The following is a 23,936-nucleotide window of genomic DNA, read 5'->3' as shown; positions in this document are numbered from 1 at the left end:
GGTCGTGTTAACCCGGTGTCGCATCAGTAAAGCGTCGAGAGACGGATAGTGCTTTTATACACTGTAAACTATTTAACCCAGTCGACCTATTACTGTTACCGATAAACGTATATAGATTTGAACAGCGCCTTGCCTGGCTGAATATGGAATTTTAACCGGTGTTTTCGAGCCACACGTGATCGTCGCGTCTGAACAAATACCGATTAAATTCACACATATATGAATGGTGTATGTAATAATGTGATAGATTTTTACATACATTTACAATATCAAAATGTGGCCGTAATTATAGCGCGATTGTAGTAACGGATTAATATTTGAATGTTTAAACACGTGAGAGGATAGCGGCCGGGCGCATTTTCTCGTTGAATATTATCACGACTTGCACGACGAACACAACGGATTATTATAGATATCGCCCGAGTCGAATATGGATACGGAAAACGACGGTCGAGTTTTCGAAGCTGTGGAAGAACGTCGACGAATATTTAGAGAAGTCGTTTCAGGTAAATGGATTAGTGTTTCGACGCCGTAAAAACCGTTACTAAACTGTTTTTATACGCTGATACCTGCTATACGTTATTCGAGGGGTAATATGTGCTCTATCTACGTCATCAATATTGCTGTTTCAAATTAACAATTATGCGTAGTACGTATTTGTGTAAATTTCATTTCAAACTTCTCTTTTCTATTTCATGAATTTTCATGTCTTCTAAAACACTGGACCCAGTTCCACAGTTGTGAGTTAGAGTTAACTCTGAGTTAAAGTTAGTTCATTTTCAATGAGTTAAGCCAGAGTCAGATCTTAACTCAGAACTGTGGAACTGGACCCAGGCTTTTAAATAATGGAGTCTCTTTCCTCCCATGAACCCTTTTAATGCAGACTTTTTGGATATCCTTGGATATCCTACCAACTGAAGTTTGATATGCAGGACCCAGTTCCACAGTTGTGAGTTAGAGTTAACTCTGAGTTAAAGTTAGTTCATTTTCAATGTTTTAACCCAGGGTCAAATCTTAACTCAGAACTGTGGAACTGGACCCTGAATAGTAACGCGATTAGGAAATTGTATGGGTGGATGTGCACTACGTCATCAATATTGGGGCTAGACTCGTTATTTGTCCAATTCTCATTCAATTCCCACTGTTTGTTTTAATACGTTGTGAATTTATTTAATGTTTTAGGCTTTCAACCATCGCCACCGGTAACAGAACAGGTAAATATCATATAATTGCTTTTATCAGATTTTATCGGGTTTATTCACAGTTGTAGAACTGGATCCAGAGTCAAATTAAACCCACACAACTGTGGAACTGGGTTCAGAGTGAAATTAAACTGACACCACCGTGGAATTGGATCCAGAGTCAAATTAAACCCACACAACTGTGGAACTGGGTTCAGAGTCAAATTAAACCCACACAACTGTGGAACTGGGTTCAGAGTCAAATTAAACCCACACATAACTGTGGAACTGGATCTATAGTCAAATCAAACCCACAAAAATGTGGAACTGGATCCAGAGTCAAATTAAACCCACACAACTGTGGAACTGGATCCAGAGTCAAATTAAACCTAAACAACTGAGGAACTGGATCCTCAGTCAAATTAAACCCACACAACTGTGGAACTGGATCCAGAGTCAAATTAAACCCACACAAAATGTGGAACTGGATCCATAGTCAAATTAAACCGACACAACCGTGGAATTGGACCCAGAGACAAATCAAAGTCACGTTACAGATAATCTGTCCGTTGACCCTATTTTGAATATTGTAAATTCATTTCTATCTTCTATTCGTAAACAGCAGGTCGACGACAATAATCTGCTGCACGCGTCTGAAATCGGAGACGTCGATTCGGTTCGTCTGCTTCTCGATCGGGGCGTGAACGTGTCCTGTCGAGATGACCTTGACCGCACTCCGTTGCAACGGGCCACGACGAAAAATCACAAGCAGGTAAAATATTCCGAATCATTGAATACGTATTTTTCGATATGAAATACTGTAGCAAAATACGCACTGAAGTTCAACAAGAAGGCATTTTTGTTTTCTAACGCTGTGTTTACCCGTGAACTCTAAAACTCGTGGTTCAGACGCTACTACGGAGTGCATATTGCTCATAAACCAACCACTGTTTACTGAAACCAACGCATAACCCAGTCTTTTTCTTTTTGTTCTGGCCTATTTCGATTACATAGCCCTTACGATTACATGGCCCTTACGATTACATGGCCATTACGGAACTAGTTCTTTAAATTACCTAACTAACTTCAACTTAGATACTAGATTTCCAAAATTGTGAGGTAGATTCAATTTCTACGAGTGAAAATCCGTTCTTTTTTTCAATTGTTTATCAATTTTACAGCGACATTTTTATGTAGAACTGTTGGACCGTTTGTACATGAAATTACATAGCGCTTGGGCGTCTCCATTATATCATAACCACTCGAGGACGGCTTCAAGGGCTTTCAATGCATGCAATAAGAGTTTTCAATATCAATTTTAACCGATACAATGTTTTACACATAGGTGGTCGAGTTGTTGGCGGATCGAAGCGACCCGGTTGATTTCTACGAGGCGGTTCTATCGGCCGTTCGCGGCCGTAACGGATCAATGGCCTGTTTCCTGGTCAACCACGAGCGTTACAAAACAGCCGCCGAAACCGTACGCGAGGAGATCGACTTGTTCGACAGTCTGGGGCAACTGCCCACGTCGGACAAGCGGGACAAACTGACGAAATACCTCCGTCGCAAGAAAAACAACGGCTATCCGGACCGGCAAGTTTACAGCGGCGATACAGCCTCGCCGCTGGTCCTGGCCGCTAAATATAACCTATTCGAAGTGGTTGCTACTTTGTTAAAGAAAGGAGAGACGATCACCGAGCCGCATCCGATTCGCTGTAGATGTCAGACGTGCCGACACGCGGCTAAGACGGACCCTTATCAAAACGCTAAAAGACGCCTGGATACATTCGAAGGAATGGCCAGCGAGGCATACGTGTCTCTCGCCCACACCACCGACCCGATCACCGCCGCCATCGAAATGGGCAAGACTCTACGCGCAGCGGCTGACGATGAAAGATACTTCAAGGTAATTTTTGGGGAACTATTTTTGGCTTAACCAACACACAATCGTTGCTACGTTTTGGAACGAATAGGGATATCTTAAGTATGACAGACAAAATCAGACCTGGGGCCGGTTGCACAGTCATAGGTTCGGCTTAAGACCAGTCTAAGACAAACTTAGTTCGATAGCCAATCTAACAACTAAAGACCAGTCTTGAGATTTAAAACCACTTTGGGACTTAACTTCCGACTATGGAACTGAGCCCTAAGACTCAAGTCGGAAACGCCGTGTCGTTTAATTCTCACAGCGAGACATAGTTTAACTAGTTTATTTGACGCACGAGCTTTAGTAGTACCGAAAGGTCGTGCGTCAAATAAACTAGTTAACACATCCCTCGTTGTATTTATTCGGCTTAACGCCAGGCTGCTCTACGAATCTTCTCATCTTAAATTAGAGAGGATAGAATTTCGCCTTTAAACCTTTTAGATTGTGTATATATATATAGTGGTTAACGGAGCACAATATGTATGTATAATATGTACAATATGTACAATATGTACAATATGTACAATATGTTGCGTTTACAGGCGGAATATCTAAAGTTGGCTGATCGTATGAGTGATTACCTGGTGAAACTAATGGATAACGTCAACGACTCGAAAGAATTGGAAATTATTCTGGACGAAAGGAACGCGTTCAGCACGCTCGAGCTGGCGATACAAAGCGGAGAAATGAAGGTTCGTTTCTGAGGCGCGAAATCCAGTACGCCTGTTGGATTTACCGGCAATGTGTGAGGATCGTGCTTTTTTGAAGGGCAGTTCCATTCTAAGACAAGGGCACTTTAATTTACACAGTGAAGTGGCGCACTTTCCCATTGAAAAAGCACAGATCTTAAATATGTAATACCCGGGTACCTGAATAAATCATTTCAAAATACTTTTGCCAAAAACATGATAATTGTATCCATATTTCGAAAAATCTTGTCCAAGACGTTTTGACGCTGAATTTTTGACGGGCAGTTTGAAATTTCTAGGGGTCCATTGGTCAACCCCGAAATCCTTAAATCGACTTAACATTAATTCCCAAAGATTGTGATTTTCTTTTTTGATTGAGTAAAAATTTGTCATTGAAATAAAAACCCAGGTGATTTTACTTTTCTTTCATAAATTCTCAACTTGTGTCGCAGTTCGTCGCGCATGCCTCGTGTCAACAGGTCTTGGAAACGAAATGGATGGGACCGTTACTCGATATTTCTAATTCATGGCCGAAACTGGCGTTAGTATGGCTATGTTACGCTGTGTCGTATCCCGTGCTTTGTATACTGTATATACTGTTTCCTCGAACGCGGGTAAGTGTTATCTAATTTAATAATGTAATACCGTCTATTGTGTACAGAATCATTTGTGACTAGGTGCCTTACAGGACCAAGAGGCCATTATGTCCTATGTTGAATATGCTGATGCCAAGTGACTAGAGAAAACCCAACGTAGCGGAGACTCGTGATGCTTTCATTTTTCGGATCCCTGCCGAGGGAGGGACGTGGCAGGGTCTCGCGATGCCATCAGGTTCGAATCCCTGCTAGGAAGGAACGAGGCAGGGTCTCGCGATGCCATCAGGTTCGAATCCCTGCTAGGAAGGAACGAGGCAGGGTCTCGCGATGCCATCAGGTTCGAATCCCCTGGCGAGGGAGGGGCGTGACAGGGTCTCACGATGCCATCAGGTTCGAATCCCTGGTAGGAAGGAACGAGGCAGGGTTTCGCGATGCCATCAGGTTCGAATCCCCTGCCGAGGGAGGGACGTGGCAGAGTCTCGCGATGCCATCAGGTTCGAATCACTGCTAGGAAGGAACGAGGCAGGGTCTCGCGATGCTATCAGGTTCGAATCCCTATTGAGGGAGGGACGTGGTGTGATGTTACCAGGTTTTAAGAATTGTTGCCATCAAGTTAATTTATTTCTATTTTTTTCCCCAGATTGAAACGTGGATGCGCATACCGCATCTGAAATTCGTCGGTCACGTGATCATGTACCTAGCGTTTTTAGGAGTACTGACTTTCATGGCCAGTACTCTGGACTCGACGATGTCGATGGATAACGCTAGAAAGTTCAGTCTGGACTCATATATGAACGAACTATTCAAAGTTTTTAAACAATATTCGAAAAGACATCCAAAACTAGGCGACAACCTTGTCATCCGGGGCACGGGCTATTCAGCAACACAAGTTACGATCATCATTTTCATCGCCGGTAAGATTCAAAAACTAAGAGAGTAGTGACGTTTAGATTCATTTCTATGAGACATTTTCAGTAACTAAGAGAGTAGTGACGTTTAGATTCAATTCTATGGGATATTTTCAGTAACTAAGAGAGTAGTGACGTTTAGATTCAATTCTATGGGACATTTTCAGTAACTAAGAGACTAGTGACGTTGAGATTCATTTCTATGAGACATTTTCAAAACTAAGAGAGTAGTGACGTTTAAACTCAATTCAAAGACCCATTTTCAAAACCTATTATAGATACGGCTCATAGAGTTGAATTTCTGAACGTCCCTACTTTCTTAGTATTAGAAAATGGCTTATAGAATTGAATCTAAACGTCACTAATTACAGGTTTTAGTGATTACGATATCTAATTACAGGTTTTAGTGATTATGATATCTAATTACAGGTTTTAGTGATTATGATATCTAATTACAGGTTTTAGCGATTACGATATCTAATTACAGGTTTTAGTGATTATGATATCTAATTACAGGTTTTAGTGATTATGATGTCTAATTACAGGTTTTAGTGATTACGATATCTAATTACAGATTTTAGTGATTATGATATCTAATTACAGGTTTTAGTGATTATGATATCTAATTACAGGTTTACTGTGGCAGGAAATCAAACAAGTCTACAAAACAGGACACCGTGTTTTGATCTCCGATTATCGCAATTGGATGGATTTCTTTATGCTCGCGTTTTTCATCGCCGCCTACGCGTGCTACTCGGTCGTCGTTACCAAGGTCAGTCACAGCTGCTTGGCGGCCATCTTTTTTAGAAAGTAGGAAAATCGAGGCTGCCATTTTTTCCATTGTTAGGTCTTTGCCGTGGCAAAATGCTTCTTCCTTTTTTCTTTGTCGTCAAAACTGACCTGTGATTGTGAGTTTACCAATTGGTATGCTACTCTTGGAATGAAAAGATATATATTCATCATTTTGTTTTTTTGCGCTCGACGTATTCTATTTATGAAGAGCTTTTCAGAACTTTTTAAAATCGTTTTTGTTCCAGGATATAAGTGTTGACATGTTTGTCTTATTTTCTAGAGGAATCAGGCTATGGCATATTTCAACGATGGAGCACCCGCCTGGAATGCGTTGATCAGGGAAGATGTAACAGCCAAAAAAAACTATTATTACTTGGTAGCTGGTAAGTGCCTTTTCACACCGGGGACGATGTGGTAATCCTAGGAATCCTCCCTCGCAGGGATTTGAACTTGATGACATCATTAGACTCTGTCACAGTACAAACCCCTGTCCTAGTAGACACATCCTCCCTCACAGGGATTTGAACCTGATGACATCACGAGACTCTGTCACAGTACAAACCCCTGTCCTAGTAGACACATCCTCCTTCACAGGGATTTGAACCTGATGACATCACGAGACTCTGTCACAGTACAAACCCCTGTCCTAGTAGACACATCCTCCCTCACAGGGATTTGAACCAGATGACATCACGAGACTCTGTCACAGTACAAACTCCTGTCCTAGTAGACACATCCTCCCTCACAGGGATTTGAACCTGATGACATCGTGAGACTCTGTCACAGTACAAACCCCTGTCCTAGTAGACACATCCTCCCTCACAGGGATTTGAACCTGATGACATCACGAGACTCTGTCACTGTATAAACCCCTGTCCTAGTAGACACATCCTCCCTCACAGGGATTTGAACCTGATGACATCGCGAGACTCTGTCACAGTACAAACCCCTGTCCTAGTAGACACATCCTCCCTCACAGGGATTTGAACCTGATGACATCGTGAGACTCTGTCACAGTACAAACTCCTGTCCTAGTAGACACATCCTCCCTCACAGGGATTTGAACCTGATGACATCACGAGACTCTGTCACTGTATAAACCCCTGTCCTAGTAGACACATCCTCCCTCACAGAGATTTGAACCTGATGACATCACGAGACTCTGTCACGTAAGCCTGAGATGACTAGGGTTAATAATTTTCAAAAACGATTTTCAAATGGTAAATAAGATGCGTTGCAATGAATTTGTCGTGTATTATTCTAATGTTTATATTGTAAGTAAGATTATCACTCCCAAAAAATAAAAGTTTGTAATATCCTTGCTTTATGTAGATCGGCTGTACTGGCAACCCGAGGATCCCCTGGTAATATACGAGGTTCTCTTTGCAATAGCGACGTTGTTGACCTTTTCGAGGATTGCCGTATTTCTACCGGCCAGCTCAACCCTTGGTCCTCTGCAGATTGGACTTTTCAAGGCGATGAAGGTAAGTTCAGTTCATAATAAAGTGATGGATTCATATATTGTATTACCTCCGTCAAATCATCGAATGATCAAGATTAATGAAGGTCTCTACCGATTCCGGATTTCCGTCCAGAATACGCTCTACCTATTCCTGAATAGCATAATCTGTGTAAACCTGATAGAAGCGGCCAGTTAAAGAGTTTGTAATTCGGAATTTCTAAACTGGGAGATATGGGCACTGGGGCCAGTTGCACAGTCGTGACTTAAGTCCAAAAGTGTTCTTAAATCTGAAGACTGGTCTTAAAATGTTAGATTAGCTATAGAACTAAGTTGGTCTTAGACTGGTCTTAAGTCTAAGCCATGACTATGCAACCGTTTCCCTGTGTCGTTAACGAGAAACTTGGTTTCGGGAAACAATGTTTCCGAGATAGAAATGTTTATTCCGTGTTTTCTATGTTTCCATGTTTCCACGCGTCGTCTCGCTGAAGACTATACGCGTGATAAAATCTAGTATGATATTTCTTTCAGGACGTGATGAAATTTCTGTTTATTTTACTCGTTGTGTTCGTTCCGTTCCTCGTGTCACTTGTCGTCACCTACTGGTATTACTCTGAACACAATCTGCAAAAATCGTCGATGTTCCGCAGCAACACGACCACCGTTTCAGCCAGTCCATATCTTACATCGTACGTCACTTCAGATCGATTACTATTCAAATTCGCCCGATATTATATTCGATTGAAAGTGCGCCAACATTCCAAACTCTAATAGATTTTGGAAAAAAGCACTTTTAATGAGTATACTGAAAACAAATTTAATTCTAGTCTGACGTCATTTTAAACTAAGATCCGTTAAAATCAATGAATCAAGCGTTTAAACCATTGCAGCTGACAGACTACTCCCCTCCCTGACAGACTACTCCTCCTCCCTGACAGACTACTCCCCCTCCCTGACAGACTACTCCCCCTCCCTGACAGACTACTCCCCTCCCTGACAGACTACTCCCCTCCCTGACAGACTACTCCCCCTCCCCTCCATTCCGCATTCCCATTTCATCTCTCAAAATCTGAAAATGTTTCATAGGTCCCCATTTGAAGTAGCAAAATATTGGGAGGGAGGTTTGAACCCACTGGTCCCTTGCTCCACGGCCCTCGCAAAATATGAAACCCCTACTCCCTTGCTCCACGACCTTTGCAAAATACGAAGTTGTTGCGACCCCTTTTTCACGCGAGCACTATAACGCGTAGCACGGACTAACGCGAACAAGGACGGGCGCGAATAAAACCCAGCATTTAATTCTCTTATATTCTAGTCTTTCGGCGACATCGTCGACTCTGTTCTGGTCGATATTCGGATACTCGGAGAGCAGCTACATGGAAATCGATGATTACTTCGAGAAGCAACCGATAACTTACCTGGTCGGAGTTGTGTTGTTCGCCGGGTATCACATTATGATCGTCATTGTGGCCGTGAATATGTTAATCGCGTTGATGAGTCGCACGATCGAGGCTGTATCGGTGAGTAGTAGGCGTATTCTTCGATCCAAAACATCAGGTTGATTTAGATAGATGGGTGGACGGGTGGAGCCTAATTGTGGAGTTCATTTTCTATTACTTGAACTCCACAGTCAAAATCAGTTCATTTTCGATTACTTTAACTCTACAGTCAAAATCAGTTCATTTTCTATTACTTTAACTCTACAGTCAAAATCAGTTCATTTTCTATTAGTTTAACTCTACAGTCAAAATCAGTTCATTTTCTATTAGTTTAACTCTACAGTCAAAATCTGTTCATTTTCTATTACTTTAACTCTACAGTCAAAATCAGTTCATTTTCAATTACTTTAACTCTACAGTCAAAATCAGTTCATTTTCAATTACTTTAACTCTACAGTCAAAATCAGTTCATTTTCTATTAGTTTAACTCTACAGTCAAAATCAGTTCATTTTCTATTAGTTTAACTCTACAGTCAAAATCTGTTCATTTTTCTATTACTTTAACTCTACAGTCAAAATCAGTTCATTTTCAATTACTTTAACTCTACAGTCAAAATCAGTTCATTTTCAATTACTTTAACTCTACAGTCAAAATCAGTTCATTTTCAATTACTTTAACTCTACAGTCAAAATCAGTTCATTTTCAATTACTTTAACTCTACAGTCAAAATCAGTTCATTTTCAATTACTTTAACTCTACAGTCAAAATCAGTTCAGTCTATTTAACTCTACAGACAATATCCGTTCATTGTCAATTATTCCACATCCAAGCAACCGCGATCTCTTAAAGTATAGCCACTTACGTACATTGTACATGATTTCTGAATGTTTCGCTCTGACACTAGGAGGAAGAGGATATGGAATGGAAGTTTGCTTTAACGATGTTGCATTTGGAGTATATAAGAGACGGCTCGACTCTGGCGGCGCCGTTCAATCTCATCCCTTCGTTGAAAAGCATATTTCGAGTCGTCAAAGCCCCGGCTCAATTTCTACACAACTGCTCGAAATCTAAATCTCCAACGTCGATGCAGGTTTGTTATTTTATTGATTCTTCTCGAAAAACCAAATGACAACACGTACGGATAGGAGAGACTGACCTGCAGGTCAGCTGTATTCGGGGAAGAGGGACTGACCTGGTCAGTTGTATTCAACTGGTCAGTTGTATTTGGGGAAGAGGGACTCAACTGGTCAGTTGTAAGGAGAGAATCCCACAATGATAATAAAAAGTCCGAAAATGAAACTTCGAGATAGTAGTTTATTTCAACGTTTCGACTATATCCTAATAGTCATCTTCAGGAATACAGTATTCCTTGAGCTAGTGTAGTTTATTCAACGTTTCCACTATATCCTAATAGACATCTTCAGGAATAATGTATATTAGGATATAGACGAAACGTTGAAATAAACTACTATCTCGAAGTTTCATTTTCGGACTTTTTATTATCATTGTGGGATTCTCTCCTCATCGCGTCAACACGGATATTGTGTTCTACCTATCGTGGTCAGTTGTATTCGGGAAATGGAGACTCAACTGGTCAGTTGTATTCACTTGGTCAGTTGTATGACCCGCGCAAAACAATCGGCTTCTTTTTTTTCTAGATGACCAATATTAACGATAGCGGTGACGTCATCAACCCCGACGGAAGCGCGTATACAATAGACGTGGTCGATCCGATCGCGTCGAAATACGACCCTCAATCCCGCAGTGAATACGAGGTAGGCGCCTGAATGTGCGGTTAGCTCGGTTGGTTGGGTGCTGGACTGGGAAACAAGCGATCACTGATTCGGAACCAGCTCTGAATAGTGGTTTCACATGAGGGACCACCTCATACACATTAGCCGCGATCACACGGACACGTTGGCCCGTGCCTGATCAGAGAGCGCGTTCACACGCAAACCACTCACTCGATACTAAACAATGCTCAAACAAAGCGAAGTGGATCATTTCCGGTACCAGTTGCAATTCAAACGCAATCATTTGTCTGGTGCTAAAATTTGGCTCGGGCCTGGTCCGACGTTTTTGGTCGGGCCAAATTTGGCCCTGGCCCAACAGGCTCGTGTGGTCGCGGCTATTGACTAACTCTGCTAACTGGGGTTGTACTGTTATTTAGTTGGCACGTCGACCCTATATATTAACTCAAGATCATTTTGGTGAAGACTAGTAGCGAAAGCTCGTTCCTCAATCTAACATATCCATACCATAAATTTGTGTCTACGGTTTACTCTGATTAGACATCAGGACCAGGTTTTATAGACTGGTTATACCTTTAACCTGGAGCCGGCTGCATAGTCAAGACTTAGACTCAAGAGCGTTCTAAGAGCGACTTCGTTCTATAGGCAATCTAACAACTTAAAACCAGTCTTAAGATCTAACAACTTAAAACCAGTCTAAAGATCTAACAACTTAAAACCAGTCTTAAGATCTAACAACTTAAAACCAGTCTTAAGATCTAATGCCACTTTTGGACTATGACTATGTCTTGACTATGGAACCGGCCCCCGAAGGCCAACCTAAAACATTTTCCAATTGAGTTAGCCCCGAGCTTAAAGCTAATGCCAGTCTATAAAACCGAGCCCAGGTTTATACGGCTCATCTTCTCATTCATAGAAGTTTTGTAAGTTTACACAAAAGTATACACGAAATGCGCATCACATTCAATATGATGTTGTTTTATTTCATACAGGCTGTTGTCAAAGTCGTCACGTATCGATTCATCGATAAACAGTTGGATTCGGATGTCGGCTGCGAATCAGACGGGAAAAGATGAAATATTTCTTTCGCTGGAGCTTTTACTCGTGGCTGCATCCGACCAACCGGGATCGCAGGGCCTACGCATATAGTCAACCATTACCACGTGATGGCACGGAGATAATAGACCTAATAATTAGACGCTGTGGTATTTCCAGAACCAGTTGGCATTCACGCTCAACCATATTATGAACCACGCTAGAATTTGGCACCGGCCTGGGCCCGACGCTTTTTGGTCGGGCAAATTCAACCCTTGCGCCACGGGTTTATTTGGTACCAGTATATGAACAGTGTTGACATCCGGGTCAGAAATTCTCACGTGATCTCTATGCATATCTCCTTGAAACGATGGTTTTTCATACTCAGGACTGGAATCTATTCAGAATTGTATTTTATGCTAATATCTAATGTCACGTTTGTCTGTTGTCTATTGATAATAATCTATATGTTTGTAAATAAACGAAATTATAAAATCTGACCAAATGCTCTGTAAAACAAAAGATATCGTTGTTGTTAGTTTCATCTGTCGAGAATCGTCTGAAATTCGAAATGACTCTTTACGTGTGAACGTAAGGCGCAGACATGCGTGAACGTGGCTTACGGATTATTTGTGGTGGCTCCAGAGGCATTACCCTAACTGTGTCACGGAGGGAATTGAATAGTATCTCTACAAAATTTAAGATTCTAAAAATGGTCGGGAATTGAACCCTGTTTACAGCTTTATCCCATTTCTATTTACCTAGATACGCCGTCCCTGTACCAGCTGCCCAATAGTCCCAATGTTTCCACCCTCATAGTCCCAATGTTTCCACTCTCATGGTCCCAATATTTCCACCCTCATAGTCCCAATGTTTCCACTCTCATAGTCCCAATGTTTCCACTCTCATAGTCCCAATGTTTCCACTCTCATGGTCCCAATGTTTCCACTCTCATGGTCCCAATGTTTCCACTCTCATGGTCCCAATGTTTCCACTCTCATGGTCCCAATGTTTCCACCCTCATGGTCCCAATGTTTCCACCCTCATGGTCCCAATGTTTCCACCCTCATGGTCCCAATGTTTCCACTCTCATTGTCCCAATGTTTCCACCCTCATGGTCCCAATGATTTCATCCTCACAGTTCCTATATTTTCGCCGGTTGCCGTTGTTAAATTTCCTATAATGTTCCATATAAGATTTCATATTCAAGGCTCGCGATAGGCCGGAATCTTCGTGAATCCCCCACACATTCACAATTTTTCGTTTGTAGGCCATTTTCTAAAGAACCACATAAAAAAGAAAGTGGGGATTCCCCCCATCTCCATGACGACCAATCGATGTCAACAGTGAACGCGTTGCATCATCGCCTGTTTTCTATTCGGCGACGACATTGAATAAAGAAGGGCAGATTTACGAATTCTCGCAGATTTTAGAGATTTTTCACACGAGGGTAATTAAACCCGTACACTTCAGCTCTTGCACGAGGAATACGTTTCACGTGAAAGGATTCTAAAGGCAATGCATCATATAGGCCTACGTCCACATGGGTTGGAAGATTTCGGTGCACGATTTATATGCGCAAATCAGATACACAATGGCCGTTATATCAAAATGCACGATGTTTTTTTTTTGTTGGACTTATACAGAGTTAAGTGAGATTCAGTGCAAATGATATAAGTGAGTATCCGATTCCCGTTTTTAAGAAAAAAATATGAAGGGGGGGGGGGGTGTGTTTGTTGCATGTAGTGTTCGCAACCCGACACAAAATGCTGCAGATAATTTCACCGGCATCATTGTTTGAAGCTCGCACGCGTGACAAACAGCTTCATAAAACTTCAGGACGCGATAAACTTCGTGACGAGTTGTAGCGTAGAGCCGTGTAGAGCAGCGTCGGGATTTCGAGCGCTTTAGAAGGGCGATTTTTACCGATTCTAAACGTAGGCGTATACCAGTCGGGAAACTATTCACGAAAACTGGTCGAGCGGCGGTGAGGTATGATGACGTGACTCACTTGTTTAATGTTTCACTTCTCCTTAAGATCGGTTACAAAAAAAAAACAAAAACAAACGGAGCTTCGACTGGTGATTAGTTCTGAGATTGGCAACTAAAATAGGGTAAGACTGGTCTTAAATTGTTGTTAGATTGCTCTCTTATTTTTCAAGATGGTTTCGTTTTCGTTTAACCCATTGATCTTCGCTTGTGGGGTTTCGAACCCCGACTCAAAATATAAATGATTTTTGATCCGACGACACGTTTTCCGACGGTCATTCTTTACCGCTCGCGAGTATAATTCATTTTAATCGCGCGATCACTAGTTTTCCGAGTATTGGACGCCAGACGATCACCATTATCACATTCTACAGACCGACAGGTTAACGACCTTTTTCTAAAGACCTATAATCAAAAAGTAGACGCATATTCGACAGAGTTGAAATCGACAGCTGCATACGTTGTAAGCTTGGGTTCAGAACCGAACATAGACTGATCTTGTTATAAGTTGTTTTGCTTTAGAACCAAAATGAGCTGAGACAAGTCTTCGGTTGTTAGATTGGATACAGAACTTAAATGAGTTCAAACTGGCGAGAATCGTAATGAGCTGGGACCGGTCTTACGTCGTTACGCGGGAGACTCAATGTTTTATCTTGAATCATTCGAACATAACCGCCCTGGCAAAACAGCACGAAGGAAGATAAACAACACGAAGGAAGATAAACAACACGAAGGAAGATAAACAGCACGAAGGAAGATAAACAACACGAAGGAAAATAAACAACACGAAGGAAAATAAACAACACGAAGGAAGATAAACAGCACGAAGGAAGATAAACAACACGAAGGAAGATAAACAACACGAAGGAAGATAAACAACACGAAGGAAGATAAACAACACGAAGGAAGATAAACAACACGAAGGAAGATAAACAACACGAAGGAAGATAAACAACACGAAGGAAAATAAACAACACGAAGGAAGATAAACAACACGAAGGAAGATAAACAAAACGAAGGAAAATAAACAACACGAAGGAAGATAAACAACACGAAGGAAAATAAACAACACGAAGGAAGATAAACAACACGAAGGAAAATAAACAACACGAAGGAAGATAAACAACACGAAGGAAGATAAACAACACGAAGGAAGATAAACAACACGAAGGAAGATAAACAACACGAAGGAAGATAAACAACACGAAGGAAGATAAACAACACGAAGGAAGATAAACAACACGAAGGAAGATAAACAACACGAAGGAAGATAAACAACACGAAGGAAGATAAACAACACGAAGGAAGATAAACAACACGAAGGAAGATAAACAACACGAAGGAAGATAAACAACACGAAGGAAAATAAACAACACGAAGGAAGATAAACAACACGAAGGAAGATAAACAACACGAAGGAAGATAAACAACACGAAGATCATGGCGAAAAACCGAGTCCTAATGATCGAACCGTCATGTAGGCTATAATATAGTAACCACATATTATATACATACTCATCATAATTCACATACACGAAGTGAAAGAGGAAGCGTTCAAAGATGATTTAATTCGTGTCTCGTTGCTGATAGCAACCGGTTTATGTCTAATTATCTAAAACACAATAGCTTTGTTTAATCCCGGTAAGCCTGGGGGCCAGGTGACATTTCATACTTGAAACGTAAGGTTTGAATGCTTCGTTTATCGTTAGTAAGATAGGACGGATAGGCAATGCGTCTGTTTACATCGTTGAAATACCCGTCCGTCGATGTGCACTACGTCATCAATATTGCCGTTTCAAAACAATCATTATAAGAGTAAATTGTTTTTATTTTGTTATAAAAAAAGAAATATTTCATAAGTCTTGTTTTTGATAAATTTCGATCATTGTTTTTGCGAGGATGAGCGCTTTCGTTATCAATATATCCGGGCTAGACTGGTTGTCGGTCAATTCAATTCAATTATCGATAAACTCAAATCGAAAATAACTTCCTTGATCCATTAGTACTTTATAATTTACATTACTATCGTTCACGACAGTCGACGGTATTGTACAATATATGCTATTTTTCGAGGCGGCAACAAACTTTCAAGTAAGTTTTCTTGTTATGAGTGTCTTCGTGAATTATGCATGCTGATAGCTTCGATTTGCTCGAACCGGCTAGTTCATGATCAACAGATAGCGATAATCCCCAAAAACAAATTATCATCATATCAGTTTCAATACCGACATGTTACAACAGGCGCGTAGTTCGTACATCAGGCACAGGCAACGCTATTATTCCTCTCGTGATAACATTTTTAGAAATAGATACTTAGAATATTGGTTTTCGATATTTTCAAATACTTCTTATCACTTATCATCAACCGAATGAATTAAACATACATTTCGCTATTACTGCGTGGTTTATGTAACCGAGCGCAGTCGAACCTCGTTTTAGTACGCTTCGGTTTAACCTCACAGTAATACCCGCGAATTTACGAATTCCCGACTTTTCTTGTAGCATTTTCCTATGTAAGAAAAATGTTTGCTTTGTACGATCGCGTTAATATGAAATCCCCGGTGGTTTAATCCGATGTAAAATTCGACGATACAATATTTGTACAGTAAATAAACACGCTTAACGCGATGGTTCATAATGAGTTCCCGCATGTTTTTAAGTTGGAGTCGTACTCATTATCTATGCGTCGTTTGAATATCCAGCACGTATAGGTGTCTGATAGTTACAGAGAATACCAGCAGCAGCTTAGTGCAGTATTTTCCATCCTCCCCGGCAGGGATTCGAACCTGATGGCATCATCGAGAATGTCACGGCACGAAACCCTGCCACACTAGACCGAGTGCGCACAGTTACACGCGCAGCTTAGATGATGTCATTATTAGCCAATCAGATATCCCGTTATATTTAAGCCCGGGTTTTCCCATTTACAGTTCTTCCGTTAAATTCAACTCAACGATTGTACAACGAGCGATCTGATTGGTGCCGCAAGTTTTCGCGTGGCAAAGCTGCGCACGTACCTGCGCAGCCGGTCTACTGTATCAGGGGTTCGTGCCGTGGCTGAGTGTAGCGAGATGCCATCAGGTCCCTACGAATCCCTGCCGTGGAAGGATGGGTATTTTCAGGCAATTATGGATTTGTTTTTATCAAACTGGTAATTTTATCATTACGAAATTCGGTTAGTACAAGATGTTTCCCCACGGACATCGTACATCGGAGGTTTTCGTGACACGCAAGATTTTTTTACCGGTGTCGTTTCTACGCTAATAATCTGAACAATGTCTACTCACGTGTTCAATGATTTAGATAATTTAGATCTTTTCACGTGCTGTTTTCGACAGACAGGATGACTGTCTGATATCAATAAAGTAAAAAAAAACCCATGGTATAAATGGAAAACCCTGGTTTTCTTCATTTCAATTGAAATAGTTTGTAAGTATTTCTCCCTCAGGCCGAACCTTTTCACTGAAACGGTAGGATTATACGCGCAATCTAGTTAGACTAGATTGCGCGTACACATGAATATCGCCCTACTGGGACAATACAATAAAAATAACAGGCACACGGCCAACGTCTTTAGTGGAAGATGGCTGGCCGTCACTGAGCTAAAATCCACAATGTAATGACATGTAAAAACCCACAATAAAATGAAAGAAAATAGGAAATAATCTGATGTTTTGACAACCGAGTCAGAGGGTAGCGTATCATAATAAAACTGTTCAATAAATTCGATCATGGCTCATAGAATTGTGCCTAAATATCAAATTATCTTCTCGGCTTTTTTTGTTGTGGGTTTGTGTTCACTTTATTGATATCGATCATTTGGCTATGGGAACCAACAACATAATTGATCAACGCAATTGGTATTGTTTTATTCGTTAAATTTCTGGAGGAATCCTTCCACCCATCTCCTTGAGTTTACAGTTAATTTAACTAATTCTAAAATTACTGAATCTAGATAATATCAAATAGTTAAAAGTGATTTGGTTTTGGAGATTGAATCCGAGTTTGTAACGCGAAATACGTTACTCCGAATAAAACTAGTTTTAATTTCTCAGTTAAAAGAGATATTCGAAGGTCTAAAATCCTATTCTATCCCGAGTCACAAACTCGGAGTAAACCTAGAATTGTTTTTTAAGAATAGATATGTCCCAAGAGCGCTTCCGTAATCTTGCGCGCGGCAAACCACGACATTTCGAGATGTAGACACTTTTTTATTATCAAGTGATCTGAGAATTTGAACAAGGGGACCTCCTTCCTAACTTTAACTCTTTCCAGAACATTGCGAATCGAAACAGTGCCAACAGTGTCGTGACGTCATTTCAAACAGGCTAGTTGTAAGTACCACGCCGCGGACCTAGGTGGCGCCTCTTATGCCTCAAAACGATTCAAGATAATTTTAAATTTTTGAATTGTTTGATGTGGCAGAATTTCGTGAGTTTTAGGGTTGGAACACACGCATCATAACTCAAAATATGAATTTGGGTTGATTCCAATAATACGCCTATTTTGAAAAAAAATGTTCAGATCCCAATAGATCCATTAGCCTCTCACATCGTAACCTGATGACGTCACAGGGCGCTTCTACTCGGCGGTATCTTTTCTAGATGAGTCGCTAGGCTACTTGGCGATACGGAGGCGGTTTTTTTTCTAAGGTCTATATCCAGTCACTTGGTACCCCGATGACGTCATAGGGGTTTTTCTGGGGCTTATTTCTCTAATGCATATTGCGATCTGTGTTTTAGATATAACGACATGCGACTCGGATTCCACATCCGTTCACTGGTCAAATATTCGATGCTCGTTGCTTCCTTCATTTTGGGCTTCCATTTCATGTCGCGGATGCAACCAAGAAGGCCGAGTTCTGGCAGCCTTCGATTTCCCGACGTGCACGAGGAAAACGGTTTCAAGCACTGCCGCGCCTTATTTCGAAAGAAAGATGGCGCCACCGCGGAGTTTTGGAAACGCGCCGAGCAGCGCCAGACGGCGAACAGGCGCTCGCGTGAAGTCGAGCAATTCCTAACGAACCGGTGCGACAAAAGTTCGTGCGAAACTTTCATACGCGAAAGACGATACATAACTGATCCGATCACCGACGAGGAGGCCGCCTTCCCGATCGCGTTCAGTATACTCATCTATAAAGACCTGGAACGTTTCGAACGCCTGCTCAGAATGATCTACCGACCTCAGAATTACTATTGCGTGCACGTCGACGCGAAATCGCCCGGCGAATTCGCGGCAGCCGTCACGGATATCGCCGGCTGTTTCCCGAACGTGTTTCTGTCGTCTCGCCGTTACGACGTACGATGGGGCGAGATTTCCGTGCTCGATGCCGATTTGCGCTGCATGCGCGACCTGTTACGGGTCTCTAAACGATGGAAGTATTTCATCAATCTAACCGGTCAGGAGGCGCCGCTTAAAACAAACTACGAACTGGTGAAAATATTGAAAATCTACAACGGCGCTAATGACGTGGAAGGCACGATTAAAAGGTATATAACACACCCTCGATAAATATCCACTTTAAATTACCCGCATCCAACCAATTATCTGTGTAGACCCATCTAAGAACGTTGCTTCCTCACCCCTTATGACATCGCATAATAGAATACATGCCTTGGTCGAATTTCTTGTACTACAGAAACTTCAAGAAAAGGCATCCTCGATTGCCAGAGTTTGAAGCTCACGCCAACACAAACCCTGTGGCCACGGTTCCTCCATCGATCGATAACGTTGCTCCAAGAGTTCTTGGACGGACAGGTTACCGCTCAGCGGCCACCAGTCTATCTGCCGGTGAATAACAAGCATCTGATTGGTCTATTACATAGACTGTTGGCCGCTCGGGGCAACCAGTCCGCTCAAAGGTCTTGGGCAATGTAATAGCCTAATGAAGGGTATGTGTTTCTGTTTGTGTTAGGCGGAAGGCAATCAAACCCTGGCAAGCAAGGGTGGGATAAGGTGGCTGCAGCCATGACTCCATTTTCTATATGATAATGCTGCTCCCTGCCTCTCTCTGCCCAGCTCCAACCTCTCTTCGCCTCCCTACCCTCGTCTGAACTCTCTGCTTATCTCGAGACTTCTCTAATGAACAAAATATTCAAGAGACCGTCTTCAACTTTCAGACGAAACGTTCAACGTTTTTCCTACGCCAAAGACCACCCGGTACCGATAAACGTGACGCTGGTTAAAGGAAGCGTACACATCACGGCGTCCAGAGCGTTCGTCGAATTCGTCATCGGTGACAAAAAAGCGATTCAACTACGCGACTGGTTGTCACATGCACGCATACCCGACGAGGCGCTTTTCTCTACGTTACAACATAACCCGCAGTTAGGAACGCCTGGCGCCTATACCGGTAAGTACAGCCTCACTTGCCAGGGTTTGATTACCTCCCGTCGTAGCTCGCGCCATCGCAGTCACTGGCCGCAATATACTGTTACACCGCACGATATCTTTTGGGCGCCCAGTGCCCACCAGTCTATGTGAAGGACCAGCAGCTGCGTTTGTGACCTAGACCGGCGGTTACTCCAGCATTCTATACCGGATACAGCCGCGCCTAGAACGTAGGGGAGGGCTGTATCCCAGGGCAACAAGAGACTTACGACGAGTGACCAAAAAAATCCCGTTTCTTTCTGCCTTCCACATATATGTGGAAGACAGGGGTCCAGAAGAAAGGAATCAGATACGAAGTCTAGAATCTCGGACAACATTTTCACTGTTCGGTATAAACAGATAATTTCTACAAAGGAATAAGCATCTCCCGCTCGTGATATGAAGCGTTATTATAAAAACGTTTTCGGGACTGATTGTCGATTAAGGTTCGCGACTTCCTGGATGCACACATCTACACGAACAGCGCAGTAAGCAGGAAGCGTCATGAAATCTAATCACATTTTTTCTAAGTAGAAATAAATTGCCCCATAACACGCGGTTTGTACAGATTGACAGCCATGGAGAGAGATGACTGATATGGTTATAGGCTGGTGGTTGATAACACGGCGGAACCTCGTTTTAACGAACTCGAATTTACAACGATTCATCAGATATTACAGATATAGAATTATGTCCCAAGTGGGAAAATCCAGTTAATTTCATACTGGATTTACAACGAACTAATCGGTTATAACGAGCTTGTTGTTCGCTGTAACGAGGTTCCACTGTAGTACCGATTTAAAGGAAAGCGCCGTTGAACATTGTCTCAGTGAAAAAAGCGCTATAGAATATTCAAATATCATTATGTTATCACTAATGATCCAATTTTGTTCTATCTGATATTTTTCAGGCCCTGAACACGAAACGGATCCAGTCAAATTGCCGTTCATCACCCGGTTCAAAAACTGGGGCAGTTATCCGTTCGCCTATCCGTGTCCCGGCGGCAGACGGCGTAGATCGATTTGCATGTTATCGATCGGGGATTTACCGATCTTGTCGCGTCGCCCGGAGCTGTTCGCCAACAAGTTCCTACCGGAGCACTCCCCGCTCGCGTACGACTGTTTGGAAGAGCTACATTTCAACCACACGCGTGACGATTACGCGCCGACGCCGGCCTCACGACGGTCGTATAATTTCATGGTTTACGAATCGTTGCCGTTCGTGCTCCACCACACGTAAATACGACCACAGTCGTGAGGCGTTTTTTATCTAAGCATCTCGGAAAACTCTCGCGTTCGACAGCCGCGTAAACGATCACGAACTTAGATAAACGTCGCGACCGACCCGCAACCCGAATTTTCCGCGAACGAAAAGTTTTTCGTGGGAACGATTTATTTAAAAACATTTCGTTCCCCGATAAAAAACATTCGGTCAACTCAGGGCAACGTACGATGGTAGCCTACTTGAAAACAATCAAAGCCTACTTAGAGGATAGAGCGATGGGCAAAATGGTAAGCGTCCACATGATGCTCGAGCATAAATATCTACCCGAGAAACTTGATCCGAACGTAGTGACACGTGAAAAAAATCAATGAGAAAACACAATCGCCCGGTATGGGACTCGAACCCAGGACCCTCAGGTTAAAAGCCTGATGCTCTACCGACTGAGCTAACCGGGCATGTTGGAAAGAGTCCGCAAACTCGCATTTATAATCAAAAATATTTTGCGGATGTACAAACTTGATATTATATTTAAAAAGATATTTATAAAGTGAGTCATAATTGGTTTTTACCATAAAAATGAAGTTTGGTATATATCCTTGATATTAAAATACGCTAATGTTTTAATTTGTTTTTCACGCGATTTGTTTCTCTGTCATTTTATGATCTATCCGCTAGATGGAGAAATAGTCGTGGTTATGCACTGCAGTTCAAACTTAACGATCGACATTGTTCCATAAATCAGGTAGTCATGGCGTTTCCTTTGTGAGGAATTCTAACCGTGTCTATTGTTAGAATTGCCTCTGCTTGGGCCTTCAAAAGGCAAAACGTAGGTATAGTTATGTTATATATGAAGATTCCAATAGCTTATACTACCTTGCGTCAACCAAGATCCCATGAAAAAGTTAAAACTGAAACGGTAAAGTTTGAATTCGCATTCAAAACATGGAAAAGTTGCTATTAGGCCTATAGTCAAGAACAAGTTGGGCTTTAATTGTAAAGCCCTTGATGAAAAGATGGATGCCCTAATTCAGCAAATGTGAGATATATTCGCCCGAAGCGATTTAAAACTATATAACTCGTGTGGCTTCCGCACAGCGGGAATGCTATGCACAGAATTTCACATAAAAATGTCGACCTTTTCTGATGGGTGGTCTCTGAGCCTTGTAACAATAACTGGATTCGCATGGCTATATGGATTCAGGCTTAGGATCAATCGAGATTATAGCTCGTAGATTTAAGGCACACAGGCTTTGATATGGCACTAATCAATCGAATCAGCAATCACGCTGAGCACAAGTCTGTTGAACCTTGGAGTAATCAGATTGAACTACTCTGATTTCTCAAAGGTTGAACTCACACCGCATATCTGTATATAGGCCAGCTGGCAGTTGTGGTTTGATGGTGGTGCCCTGGCCGTTTCGTACCTTGTTTTCATCCTGGTTCGCGCACACGTGTTCGGCTTTCCCAGATGACGATGCCTTTATTGCATGTACTTTGTTTAACCACTGGGAGAGCGGCCCGCGTGAGACCGATTTCAACTAACGACTCTCCTCTCTATTATAACATGTAGGTAAAATTGTTTTTCAAAATTGTCTTTAAAAAAAAAATTTTCTCAGGATTTTTGCGGTCTGCCCGGTAATATTATATTGTGTTTGGTTAATTAAATTTATCAAATTAATTTTGAATAAATTGTCACATCCTAAAAAGGCACTTTGGTGTCCAAAAACGGCAATGGACCCAGGCCCAGTTTAAGGTGTACTCCCGCGCAGAGAGGCTTATTTTAAAGAACTTGTCAAGTCTTCAAAGGGCACTTTGATGTCGAAAGGGGCAATATTAGGCGCACTCCCGCTGAAAAACACCACATGCACTCAAAGATATTTGATAGACTCGTAAAAATGTCATGTCACCCCTGGGTCCGCCCCTGCGTTCATTTCACAACGTCTTCCATAACCATGGACTCCACGATTTAAGAAATCCAACAATGTCTAAAAGAATTTACGTTTTTTTGAGTCCATGATTTAACCCATAGTGTGAAATAATGCGTATACTTGACAAATATTGACAACAAAAAAAAACAGGGGATGGAGTGGGTTTATTTTTAAGACACATCGAATTGTCAGAGGAACAATGAGAACAAAACAACTACCAGTCGAAGACCCATCTTAAAATCCACGACTGTGCGACTGGCCCCTTCAATCATGACGTCAAATCTAGCGATGGCGTTCTAATTCGAGAATGCTGTAGACTACTACTAGCTCACCGGTGTTTGTGATAAACAATTTAGTCTTTGAACACGGTACATATAAATAAAAACAGGCCCCGAACCCGAAAGAAAAGCTCTTCTTATAAAATTGGTAAGAATTACGAACTTTTGAATGAGATGAGTGATAATTCAAGTTGAATTACCGGGAAGACGATATCAATGTTTATAATTTCACCAGCGCGCATTGTTGCATTAACTTTATAAATGATTAAGATAAAAAAGTTAATTATCAACTGCTGAGTTCATCGATAATTTTACTTTGTTTCTATCTTAATCCAATTCAGAGACAAAAAATGCAAAAAATCAATAATGC

The 23,936-nt window shown here is 41.8% G+C and overlaps 2 protein-coding genes and 1 non-coding gene across 3 annotated transcripts; 2 read left to right on the top strand and 1 right to left on the bottom strand.

Annotated features, from left to right (window-relative positions):
* Positions 1–213: 213 nt before the first annotated feature.
* Positions 214–12,282, top strand: LOC141911860 (short transient receptor potential channel 3-like). The gene is made up of 15 exons (XM_074802934.1): positions 214–506; positions 1,183–1,214; positions 1,804–1,953; positions 2,527–3,087; positions 3,651–3,800; positions 4,250–4,411; positions 5,034–5,307; positions 5,934–6,073; positions 6,374–6,476; positions 7,426–7,577; positions 8,084–8,241; positions 8,868–9,072; positions 9,897–10,082; positions 10,651–10,767; positions 11,736–12,282. Exons 1-15 carry the CDS (start codon positions 431–433, stop codon positions 11,817–11,819), a joined length of 2,550 nt encoding a protein of 849 aa, XP_074659035.1. The 5' UTR covers positions 214–430; the 3' UTR covers positions 11,820–12,282.
* A 1,358-nt stretch (positions 12,283–13,640) lies between these two features.
* LOC141911939 (beta-1,3-galactosyl-O-glycosyl-glycoprotein beta-1,6-N-acetylglucosaminyltransferase-like) lies at positions 13,641–21,967 on the top strand. Its single transcript, XM_074803057.1, has 5 exons — positions 13,641–13,892; positions 18,043–18,101; positions 18,510–19,256; positions 19,887–20,119; positions 21,047–21,967. Exons 3-5 carry the CDS (start codon positions 18,520–18,522, stop codon positions 21,373–21,375), a joined length of 1,299 nt encoding a protein of 432 aa, XP_074659158.1. The 5' UTR covers positions 13,641–13,892; positions 18,043–18,101; positions 18,510–18,519; the 3' UTR covers positions 21,376–21,967.
* On the bottom strand, positions 21,743–21,815 carry Trnak-uuu (transfer RNA lysine (anticodon UUU)). The gene has a single exon. It is a non-coding gene; the product is annotated as a tRNA-Lys (tRNA).
* Positions 21,968–23,936: the final 1,969 nt, after the last annotated feature.

This window comes from Tubulanus polymorphus, chromosome 10 (assembly GCF_964204645.1).
Source record: "Tubulanus polymorphus chromosome 10, tnTubPoly1.2, whole genome shotgun sequence".
Taxonomy (NCBI): Eukaryota; Metazoa; Nemertea; class Palaeonemertea; order Tubulaniformes; family Tubulanidae; genus Tubulanus; species Tubulanus polymorphus.
This window is presented reverse-complemented; position numbering and strand designations above follow the sequence as displayed.

Bases quoted from the DNA above. Each gene is read 5' to 3' on its own strand.
- LOC141911939 (XM_074803057.1), top strand. From the start codon at position 18,520: ATGCGACTCGGATTCCACATCCGTTCACTGGTCAAATATTCGATGCTC. The intron at 19,257-19,886 runs GTATATAACACA...TTCAACTTTCAG, and splicing joins GTGGAAGGCACGATTAAAAG to ACGAAACGTTCAACGTTTTT. The intron at 20,120-21,046 runs GTAAGTACAGCC...GATATTTTTCAG, and splicing joins AACGCCTGGCGCCTATACCG to GCCCTGAACACGAAACGGAT.
- LOC141911860 (XM_074802934.1), top strand. From the start codon at position 431: ATGGATACGGAAAACGACGGTCGAGTTTTCGAAGCTGTGGAAGAACGT. The intron at 6,477-7,425 runs GTAAGTGCCTTT...TGCTTTATGTAG, and splicing joins CTATTATTACTTGGTAGCTG to ATCGGCTGTACTGGCAACCC. The intron at 7,578-8,083 runs GTAAGTTCAGTT...TATTTCTTTCAG, and splicing joins GACTTTTCAAGGCGATGAAG to GACGTGATGAAATTTCTGTT.